This window comes from Centruroides sculpturatus, unplaced genomic scaffold (assembly GCF_000671375.1).
Source record: "Centruroides sculpturatus isolate CEXI.00-Female unplaced genomic scaffold, Cexi_2.0 scaffold2645, whole genome shotgun sequence".
NCBI lineage: Eukaryota > Metazoa > Arthropoda > Arachnida > Scorpiones > Buthidae > Centruroides > Centruroides sculpturatus.
In genome coordinates this window covers 1-12336 of record NW_019386732.1, presented here as the reverse complement: position 1 = coordinate 12336, position 12336 = coordinate 1, and the positions used below count along the sequence as shown (strand labels likewise).

The 12336-nt window shown below is 28.3% G+C and overlaps 1 protein-coding gene across 1 annotated transcript; it reads right to left on the bottom strand.

Moving 5' to 3' along the window:
- Positions 1-4008: 4008 nt before the first annotated feature.
- On the bottom strand, positions 4009-12316 carry LOC111615686 (serine/Arginine-related protein 53-like). The gene is made up of 7 exons (XM_023357117.1): positions 11531-12316; positions 10394-10547; positions 9672-9735; positions 5912-5963; positions 4416-4594; positions 4176-4334; positions 4009-4107 (listed from the first exon to the last, which is right to left on the bottom strand). The coding sequence occupies exons 1-7, from the start codon at positions 11727-11729 to the stop codon at positions 4009-4011; spliced, it is 906 nt and encodes a 301-aa protein (XP_023212885.1). The 5' UTR covers positions 11730-12316.
- Between the last annotated feature and the right edge of the window lie 20 nt (positions 12317-12336).

Below are 12336 nucleotides of genomic sequence, written 5' to 3'. Positions count from 1 at the left end.
TTATTATTTTATATTTTTTGTGTGCTCTATTTTTTTTTACAGGTGATTAATTGATTTATCAATGTCATAGTAAGATCTATAGTTTAACATTAGGCATGGATAGATAGTATCTTTTGCCTGAGTTAAACTATTCTTCTTGCTATCACAAATCAAGTTTCAGGAATGTTTCAGGAAAGTTTTGAACAATTTTGAACAATTATAAACTTGAATCCTTGTAGACAGTGATTGGACTTTAACATAAAATTACTGGCTATAATGATTTTTGTTATGACTGTTAATTTACTCCAGTATTTTAAGAAGAAAATGGTTTTTATTAAAGAGATTGAATTAAAACAATAGGAATTAGATGCCTTTAATGAAACAGTTAGGTTATTTGAAGGACAGATTGAACATCTTCAATTCGAAAAGGATGCTCTACCTCATGAAATTAAGCCATAAGCTTATTCAAAATTCTAAAAAATTGTATTTTCTTACTTAGTTTTGAATTCTTATGATTGTTATAAAATAATATAATCTAGCTTTTTAATACATTTGTTTTGTCAAATGTTTTTAATACACAGTTTTGTCAAAAAAATTCACTTTGTTTCTAAAAGTATAATTTTTATCATCATCATCAAAAAATAGATGCTTTTGGACTGTAAACTGGTATTTTTTTAAGTGTGTGATTTTTGACAGCTATATAAAATTTTTTGATATTTACTATGAGAATAATATATCTAAGAATTGCTATTGAGAATAATATGTCAAATTTTTCATTTCAGATTCATCTAAATTGATTAATTTTAGTAAGTAATTTTTACATTGTCTTCTCTTATAAATAGGAAAACAATACAATAAGTCGTTAATAATACATAAATGATTGTATTAGTATAAAGAATAAAATGTTTGAACATCAATCATTTTGATGTTCAAATATTTGATTTGATTTGAATGGATTTGATTAAACAATTCATTAATTCTATACATTTTGATTTAAAGTAAGATTGTTTAATTTAGTTCTAAAGTCTTGATTTTGTTTCTTACATATTAATTCTTTAATTTCATATTTTTGATGGTATTTATTTAGTCCTTCATTTTATCATGTAAATGAAGAAAGTATTTTTAATAGCTGCTAAATAATTAAACTTGCCACCTTTTAAACAGCATTGTATTTATTTATTTTGAATAAAAATATAGTTATATTTCAATAAATGTGTACACTGTTAATTTGTAAATATTAATTTAAAAAGAGAATTTGTATATTTTAAAAGATATAGCATAGTGAATAGAAATTTTAATCACTATATAATATACATTGAATGTGAATTTGTCTGATATTTAAGATGATTTAATTTTTTTCATTTAGCTAATGTTTACCCAAAAAGTACAGAAAGCAGAAACAAAACTAAAATTCCTATTTTACAGGATTGAATGGTTTGCATTTGTCTTATAGGAAACAATACTAATAAATACGAATATGAATATAAATAATACTTAATGCTAAAAGTCATATAAAATTTAATCTCATATATGTTGTTATTACTTTCAGTTGTTCTTTGGATAATTAGAAGAAAATATTTTCCAAGATTAAAGAAAAAATTGAATAATAGATTTACTTACATCAGTGCTCTTCATTTAAAAATATAAAAGAAGAAAAAGGTCTACTGCAAGAACAGAAAAAGAAAATACATGAAGATATAAATACTGTACACTTGAAAATTGTTTACTATAATATGTCTTGTGTTTTAATATATTAAAACTTTTAAGCTGTGGTTTAATATATTAGTGGCCTAAAACATATACACTCAAAATTTATTATTTCTAAAATTAGTTTTTGTGTTTTGATCAGAAATTTGCTTTTAGATATAAAAATTATTACATAGCTTAATTATAAATAATCAATATCAAATGTGTAACATCAAATTTAAGATTCATAATTTTTAGCAGCCAGTAATTATTTTTGTATTTATATATAAATAATAATTATAAAGATCATTACTTATTTTGAGCTCATCTAATTTAAAATTTAAAATGAAATCAAATGGTAACTACATGATTTCATTTCAATTATAAATGACATGTACTGTACATATTTAAAAATATATAAAGAAATTTTTAAAAGCAAAATGTAAGAAATTATTTTATAATGAATCAAGATAATTTTATTCAAATTAATGATAATCAATAGCAATGCCATATATTTCTGTATGTCTGTCTACATAATTTCATGAATTTAGCTCCAATATTTGTGCTGTATTTTATAAAAAGTTCAACATAAATTTTTTATAAAAAATAATCATCTCTGATATTTTGATTCATTTGTTCTGCTAATTCCAATTTGATTGTATTATATAGCAAGTTTTCTTGTGCTTAATTGATGCTTAATTGTTATGAAATTTGTTAATAGCATTTTTGTAAGTGAAACACCCAGTTCTTTTAAATGTCAACATAAATTAATTATTATGATTTTTCATTAGGTTTAATATCTTAAGATCTAATGTAAATATAACTGGATAAGAAAGTTTTAAGAATAGCCATCATCAGGCTTCAATTGAATACAAAAACAATTTTTTAAATCCCTTAAGATGAGAATTAAGGTACATGAATATTACTTTTGGAAAAATATCTTTTTGACATTCATCATAGCATCTGTGGCCCAGTGAGATAACATGGTCTTTTGGGATAAGGCATCTGCAAGTAAGCTAATCAAAAAAGTAACCCATGAAAATAATCCAGCATTAGCCAAGAATTCCAAATTGCTTGTGATTCATAAATACAGCTAAAGAGAATGTGTAAGCCATATCAAATGCTTGAAAACTACATAAGAATGCATACAATGTTTATAAGTTTAAATAATTTTCTGAACTGAGTGCATGTGATTTATAATCAAAGTTTTCAAATATTAAATTAATTAGCCTGATAATGGCTAATTAAATTAGCCAAAAGAGTTTGTTCTGATGTAAATTTTATACTGGATAGTAAAGGTTTTAATTTTTTGTAAATTTAGCATATAATTTGACAAAAATGTAATGATAGTTTATCTGTAGTTAATTTTCTTTTGTACTTAAAATACATTAACTACAGATAAACTATCATTACATTTACACACATATATATATATATATGTGTGTGTGTGTATAAATCTTGTATCTTATCACTACATAGATTTATAATCTATGTAGTGATAAGATACAAGATATTCTTTCTTATCTAATCTATCTTAAAATATTTTTATAAGATACATAATAATAATCATTTGTGCTATTGACCGCAATCAAAGTTAACTATAATTAATAATTTTATTAAATTTTCTTTGAAGTCAATTCAGTAATTTTGACAATTAGCATCAACTTTTTTTTTCTTTATAAATATACTGAGTATTATTTATGAAATTGATTATTTGGCCTTCTCATCAAATTTTGCTTCATATATTGATAAATATTTTTCTCATATAAAATTAACTTCTTTTAATGCTTAATTTAAGCAAAAAATTTCTTGATACAGTGGATATTTGTTTAATGGTTAAAAATATAAGATGTGTATAATTTTTGTAAAATCTGTTATATTCAAGTTTTGCATTTTTGTTAACAGTAATGATAAAAATTTACTCTAGGCATAATTTATTTTTTTTTGTTTTTTTTTATTAATTTTTAAAATTTTTATGTTCAACTTTTGTTATGGATTATTATATAGATGAATATGTACACACTTGTGAAAATGTCCAACACAGCAGAATTTACTCAAACACAGATATATAATTATTCTACTTCTAATAGAAATTTAAAAGTATAGAATATTTAGATTCTATACAAATGATATTTACTATAATTTCAACAAATATCATAATAATTATATAACCACATTGTTATAAATTCTGCTAATTATGCTAACTTTTTACAGTTGTATATTTTTTATAAGTGATTTGTATTTATACAAAAATTGTCATTACATGTATGCAATTATTAAATAATTGATTTAAAATTATATAATTAATAAATTCTGCAAATTACTTAATATAATGTTTAATTTTCACATAGATTTCAACTGTTCTGTATTCAATTTTTTCCTCCTAAGTGCTATTAATTTTTTCTTCCATCTTTCCGTTTTTATTTCTAAATCTTCGAAAAGCTGAAATAAAAAATAAAATTATATATTTTTATTTAAAAAAAATTATGTTTAAATAATAACCATCTTACATTTTCATGTGCTAATTTCTCTGGATCATTTTTCCATACATCACGCATTGATTTGTTCATACCTGTATTGCTAACAGGTATTTCTGTTGAAAGAGGAGGATAAGTTGTCAAACCAAACATAGCTGCTGTATGAATATCTCCATTATTGTCTGTAGATTTCTATTTTAAAATTTATTATTAAATAAAACTTAAATTAAAAAAACTTTTAAATATATTAAATTAGTATAATATACTTCTTACTTTTGATTTTGTAGATGAATGTCCTGATACAAAGGAATGTTGAGTAAAAGTGGGTGAATTAATATCTTCTATAGCATGAGCACGTTTAATTTGTTCTGCAACAGAAGCAACATTTGTTTTTTGACTTGGAGTGGTATCTTGTAATAAACCTTTTTCTCTCAATTCTGCATCTGCATTAGCTAATTTTTTAAGAAAAATGTAAATATTAGCTTACAATGTTGAACTTATACAATTTATTTAGTAATTTTTTAGTTACATTCATTAACAAATAAAACATTAAGCCTCCATCATTAAGTAAATAATATTCAGAATTAATGAACTGACATAAAACATCTATTTAAACAGATTTTAACAGATATTGTATTATATCAACATTTTCCAAACTGGGACTTGTGGACCCTCAAGGACACAAAAAACATTCAGAAGATATCTAGTAACATACATTTGTTTTCCTAAAAACATACTAATAGAATTACAAGTTTCATTATAGAACATTACTTATTATTGATTGACATGATCAGTATGATTACAAGTTACTTCCCTGACAGAGCACATTCAACTACAAGCATATATATAAATACATAACATGCCTATATATAGGAATCTGCAAGTGGTCGACAGATAACTGGAAACTGCCATATTACAGTATCATGTTATATTAAAATTAGACATCTATTAGTAAAAACGTTTGTATTTTCACTGGACAAAGAATATCTAAATCAATGATATGGAGTCTAGATCTGATAAATCACATTATAATCAATTAATTTTGAGTATAATCTATTCCATTTAAACTTACTATTCGAATGACATTTATGCTTTTGACTTACATTCTTCATTTAACACTTATAATAATTAATAAATATCCATTTACTTTTAAGAAGTCAGACAGAAAAATTGACAATAAAAGTAGAAAAATCATAGACTCTTTCTATTGAATTTAGCTAAACAATTTAGAAAATCCTTTATGGCTAAAAAAACTGCCTTCTTGATTATTTGGGTTTGTAAATAAATACCAAAGTAGAATTCTCTCCCCACTACAAGAAGTCTGATAAATTTTCTAAATGAAAATGATAAATAATCAGGAATTTACTTTATTTTCATTTACTATTCTAAACTTCCATATTAGGTTTTCCTTTAAAAAATATGTATAGCATACAAAATATACTGTATATATATATATACATATAATCAAATCTTAGCACAGCAATTATCAATTTAACAATAAATCCCTCCATAATGATACAGTTCTTTATGCAAGTCAATAGCTTAACATAAAACTCCTCCAATTTACACCTACTCCAAAATAAGCTTTTTGCCTTTTTATAATAATTAGTAATATAAAATTGCTTTTTAATAAAATCTTGTAACAGACAGCACCACTCCTAACTTTAACTTTATAAATTAGGGAAGTCATGGAAGAGTCCTTGCCAGCTTTTTTATATATTACATTACATATACAATAATCATTAATTAGTTAAATTTTATTTATTTACCTGCTGCTTTCAAAGCCTGTTGTAATTTTAACTTTAAAGCTTCCTCCTCTTTCTGAAAAAAATTGAGTGCCTTCAATATAATAATTTAAAATATCAGATAATATATTTGGATAATTATTAAGTATAGCAATTTTAAACCATAAAAAGATACTATGCTATAGTTCAAGACATTTGATTTTTTCATGAACTTAAACAATATCAAAATTAAAGATTGATTTAAAATCTTTTTTCTTTAGCTTTCTCCGCCCTATGGCACTAAGAGGCCTTTTAATCATACTCATCTTATATTTCATCATACCAACAATGGGGACAGCCATGAGCTGACATATCTAGGACATACTCATGAAAATTCCCGACTTGAATCCAGCTCTTGAGAGGGCAGAATGAAGGCATTTGCTGAAACTCTTTTATATTTATCTTCAAACATTTTTAACAGAAAATACTAATAATAAGTGAAAATGTTCTTTATTACTAGTAATGTTGGTAAAAGAGAAAATTTCAAATTCCTTCTACAAATCAGTTACTGTAATTATTTTTAGTTCAATTTCCTATATAATATTAGTGACTGTTTACATTCACTTAAGCTATTATTATTTAAAATTCTATACCAAAAATTTAATAAAATAGAAAAAAGTCTTTAATAATTAATTTACAGAATTATTCTTCAATATACTTTTTACAAAGATGTTATCTGATATAGAAAACCTCATTTTATTTCTTTGAAATATTAACTTAAATGTAATTTACAGTAGAAGTTTGTTAATCTGGTACCTATGAGATTGGAATGGGGCCAGATTATTAGAAGTTTTTGCATTTTTGAAAAATTTTATCAGTTATAAGTAATCCAAATGCTGTAAACATTACTGTACACTTTGTACTAGCACATACTATTGTTTACATACACTCTGATCAGTCTGAAGATGATAAATTGCAAATTTTAATTTTCAAAATACTAGCAAATCAGATTATCATCAGAAATTTCCAGATTATTGGGTGCCAGATGAATGAACTTCTACTGGTTAGAATTCATTTATTAAAACTTAAATATATAGTCTGTTTATTCTAACCTTGGGCATCTCTTTCACAAGAAATAGTTCCCTCTAAAACTTTATATTCATAAGAAACAATGATGTGTTTCAAAATTATTTCATTGTCAGTGGTAGTAATTGAAGGAATGAAACTTACAAATAGAGAAAAGTATATATATATTTGATGTTTTTGTATTTTAATTAACTGTGTTTTCAATGATTGGTTGAATAGCAATATGATCTGCCCCTTGTTCATTTTTCACAGTTAATATGTCTGATATTAGCAATACCAGTGAAGGATTTAATTGGAAATTGATTACATGAATTTAATTAATTATTCAGCTGAATAAATATTTTAATCTCTTAATGTAAAACTTCTTTAATATTTACTTATTTTCACTAAGTTTTTGATCTGTCATGTTACAAGAATGAGAAACTGTGGAAGGATATATTTTGCCCAGCAGAGAGAAAAGGCAACCAAATCTCTTCCCCTAGCCATGCATTAGGTTAGAGTAAATAGACTATAGTCATAATTCATATATATAGTTTTTAAAATTTCCAAATTTTTACTAAGTTATTGAAGAAAACTTGAAACTCAAACAAGGAAGAAACTAAGTAGTCTTCTATGAATTACATTTATTTAGCAAAACAAAAAATAAGGAATAATGAAATATGGTAAACCCCATTAATTAAGACTTTGTATAACTCAGACAAATGTTTTTGAAATATTGTATAGTAATTTAAAATTTCTTAACAATAGAAAAATTATAATTATAACAAATTCATAATTAACAACTGCTTTTGATATATGGAAGCCTTTGAAATACTGTGCATTATATTACAGTAATTAGTAAATTACTAGACTGTACATTGTAATATACTGTACTATCATGAAATTTTTTGAGTTCATTTCCTATATTCATAAATTGAGCAGTTTAACCTACTAAAGCTCAGTAAAACTTCTGTACAGAGCTATTTTAATAAATTATTGTACTGTATATCCACATTGTCTTTTTCCATGTCATCAGAAAACATGCCGTGCTAAATGAGATAACCTACACAAGGCATGGCCAACATACAGCCCACGGGCTGGATATGGCTCATGTAATGGATTTATGTGGCCTGTGATTAATCTTTCAATATCAGCTATTCAAGTCAGAATAGATTGGTGAAAAATTCTAACACCTAAAAAAAAAAGATCAACAACAATTCACTGTGCGTTTAGAGTTAACTCTCCATACAAATCTCTTAAATACAGCATAGAACATTAATAAAGCATGATAATGTGAAAATGTATCTGTAATTGCGATGTTCAATTTAGTCTCTATGGGGTGACACCACAATGAGATCTCAACCACCTCAAAATCTTCCTAGGGCAGCCTCTGGCAGCCCATGAAAAAAGTTTTTTTTTCCAATTCAGCCCAGGGGCAAAAACTGTTGGCCACCCCTGACCTACACCCTCTATCAATCTGAGTTAGTGGGAGTTAACTGTATATTAATAATAAATAATAAGATTAATGCAGGTACAGTACATAGTATATTATCTTTTGAATTCAATATAAAAAGGAAAAATTAATTAAATTTAAATGTAATAAGCAATTATTTATTATGACATTGTCACAATGCCAAGCTGCAATTTTTAATCATATTTTTTTAATTTATTTAATTTAAAATATATGCACTCCAACTCAAATTAGTAGTGTCTTGTTCCCTGTACATCACACTTTTCTTGTTAACAAGCCTCTGTATAGTACATCATACATTTCCTGTTAACAATAGTCATGCTGGTCATCTATCTAACTCCCTTCAGGGGAAAATTTTTGATTTGAAATAATGTGGTTTCCAGTATGCATTGGAAGTTAATCAAGTATAGTTAATCAAGGCCTCCTGCACCTAAGGTTTCCATATCTGGTCTCAGATTTCTATATAACTCCATTCTCAAGATTAAAGAAGGACAGATGACAGTGATAATTAATAAGTACAATTTTTTCAAATTGCTGCCCAACCAATAAAATTTCATTTTCTCATGATTATCAATATTCTAATAAAAATAATATTAGATTAGAGTTTCTAAAAATTTCTTTAGAGAAAATTCCAGATATCCAGCAGTATCATGAATACTGATGGTGTCATACATTAATGAGATGTTAATGGCATATTATTAATATATGAGAATAAGATGTTGAACACAAATGATTTAAATTATGTGGACTTCACAATTATTTTGATTAATAATCAATTTAACATTAAAAAATTTGTAAAAGATTGTAATATAAATAAATTTATAGATTATGGTTCAGAATTATTGAAGTTAAAGAAAATGAACAATGTAACTTATGAACCAATGACTGGTGTGCAAAGAAAAAACAAAACAAAAATTCACCACAAATGTTTTTGAACTTCCCAGAGTACTTCTTCAGTCATTAAATGGATGTCCAATGGAACATAAAAGCTTTGGAATACAACCATTTGAATCTGATGCACAAGAAATTTTAAAAGAGGAGCTGGTTTTGTCGATGACCTGGCAGGCACTGATTGACATCAGTGGTCTCTGCTAGACATCTGAATGTGACATTACTCTTAAAATTTTGTATGCATCTGATTTGAATGATTGTTCAAATGGTTGTATTCCAAAGCATTTACATTCCATCGAACATCCATTTAACGCCTGAAGAACTTGGGGAGTTTGAAAACATTCATGGTGAATTTTCATTTTGTTTTTTTCTTTGCACACTGCTCATCAGTTCATAAGGTATGTTGTTGACTATACCTGGTGTTGTATGTTGTTGTTTACTACTTAAAGAAAATGAAATAAAAACCTATAAAATTTTATTGTTAAATAATTATCCATTACATGTGGATGAAAGTTGATTACAAGAAGGTAAAGAAAATTATACAAAAATTATTTATTGTGACGTTGTCATAATGCTGGGCTGCAATTTTTAATCATCTGTTAACTTAAATAAAATTATGATTTCCACTCCAGACCAGAAGTTTGTATATAGTTAATTGGGGTCTCCATAAGCTTTCCATATCTGATCTGAATTTTAGTGATATCTTGCCCCTACAAATCATACTTCTCCTGATAACATCTGAATCATACCAGTAGCTATCTAACTCTGTTCTCAAAAAAAAATTTTAAACTGAAATCACGTGACTTCTGGTCCAGACTGGAAGTTTGTATGTAAGTTCGCTGACCTGGTGGAGATTGGAAACTTTTTATTCCACTCTCGGACACCAGTGAAAGTTCGCCGACTTCCGGGGGGGGATCGTTAATCCCGCGTCAGAATGATCAAGGGTCGAACGCGTGTGGGTGTGGTGGAGGAGACACAGATGACAAGAATCTAACAAAAACCCGTTTATTTTATACATAAAATTAAACTTACACCTAGGAACTAGAATTATCTAGATACAGTCGACTGTTTGGACGTCGTGGATGTTTGTCTCTCGTCACTCGGAGATGGGCCCCGGGGCTGCGGCAGGTAAGGAGACTTGTCGGGAGGTGTCGGCGGCACGGCTCTTTCGATGGACACTTGTGCGGACTCTGCGTCTTCTGTGCGTCGACACACACAGAGAGTTTTCGCTCCGGACTTTTTGGAGTGCAAGTACTCAGTAGCACAGTTTACGGAAGAAGTCCCTCTGTCCTTGAAGATCGGGGATTATATCAATCTCCGTTCTCTAATTTGTTTTCTGATTGGCTCCCTCGTCTGTTTCTAAGCGAAAAACGATTCCTTTTCGAGTCACGAGAAAGATCCGCCTTGAAGAATCTACTTGACACCATCCGTTATTCTGGCTGCAAAATGTTGATGGAACTTTGAAACTTGCGCTCATATTTTCCACCATTGTTGTCTAGTCTGTGACGTTTTTGAAATTTAACGACACGACGCGATGTCCTTTTTCGTCATTAATCTTTCCTCTTTTCCAAATTTCTATGTTCTAATTATGTGCATATGAACGACTTTTCAAAGGTCCATCTCTACTGGAGATCGTTTGCTTACAATTATTAATTAATCATTTAAAAATATTACATTCGGTTTACATCAATAAAGTTTTTTTCTCTCGTCGCGGTTTCATATGACTAACACAACTAATTCGATCTTTGATCGGTTTTTAACAATAGACGATTTTTTCTTCTAGTTTCGTTTTAATAAATTTCTAATAATAATTATTTAATTTTGACTCATTTTTGGGTCCTCACAGGGCTCCCCGCCATTTTAAAATGTGGCTTCGAGGTTAGCGACATTTTACCTGTCAGCTCTGGAAGCTGTCAGTCCATGCTTCCGTCTCTACAGAAGTGACATATCATCAACATTGGTCTACAGTTTCGTTATTCTTTCACTTGTGTGTGATCTCGCGTTACATCGAAATGTTTTTTTTTCAACAGATCATTTGATCGAAGAAAACTTCAATTGATTGATGAGTTCATGTAACATCTCTTGACTTCTGTCAAGGTACGTATTCATTTGACAACATAAAATTTTCTCATTTGGAGATTGAGCTATCCATATCACTCCCTATGATTTCAATTTTCTTTCAAAAAGGCCTAAAAGGGGTTTGTCTGGTCTGTCTGTCACTCAGAAAATGAGAGTTTTTTTTTTTTCTTTTTGCTTGCTACTTCCGGGACACGTGGAAGTGTTGACTTTATGTCCAATGGTCACGTTCCTTTCGTAGTGCGTCTGTCTTTCTCTCAAGAGAATCTTGTCGAGTACCTTGGAGTGTTCTCCATTTTGTACTGGATGGGGAATGAAAAGATGTCTGCATGAATGGTGGGTATCTGACAACCTCGTCATCCTCTGCAGGCAGCGCTTTTTCCGGGCATCCGTCTTTTGAACGTGTGACAGTTTCTGCTATCGGTTTCCGATGCATATTACCACAAATCAAGGTCACATAGTTCTGAGGGGACATTTCCCTCGATTCTGTTGAATGTTTGATGCTTGGTTTTGATGACGACTTCGACATTTTTCTCCTAATATCGGCATGTTCGATTGAGTCGGGTGATTTGATTGCTACTTTTCCTTGTGACAGAAGATCGTCTCGCGCATTTGAAAAAGGAGGGACAATTTTCCTCATATTTGGACTGTATGAATCGCTCAATCTATGACAGATTTCGCTTGATTGTTTCTCGCGACAATGTTTTTCTAGCTGAAGTTTTGTCTCTGACTCGCGACAATTTTTGGCTTTGTATAACGGATGTGTGAATCTGGACTTCACATTTCATTCGTGCTGACAAAACACAATTCCTCATCTCAACAAAGTTACAAAATTCAAGTCTTCGTTGCGACTCATGTCATCAACAAGAACAAAAAATTTTTTCACAAGATTTACCTTCATTTTCTATCAAAAAGAATTCACATTACTAAAGTTCCGGTTTCGCGACAATTTGTTTAAATGAGCACG

Coding starts and splice junctions, on each gene's coding strand:
- LOC111615686 (XM_023357117.1), bottom strand. CDS start 11,729: ATGACGAGGTTGTCAGATACCCACCATTCATGCAGACATCTTTTCATT. Junction 10,548..11,530: donor CAAGCAAAAAGAAAAAAAAA/AAACTCTCATTT, acceptor TGTGCTACTGAG/TACTTGCACTCCAAAAAGTC. Junction 4,595..5,911: donor ACAGGCTTTGAAAGCAGCAG/GTAAATAAATAA, acceptor TTAAAAAATTAG/CTAATGCAGATGCAGAATTG.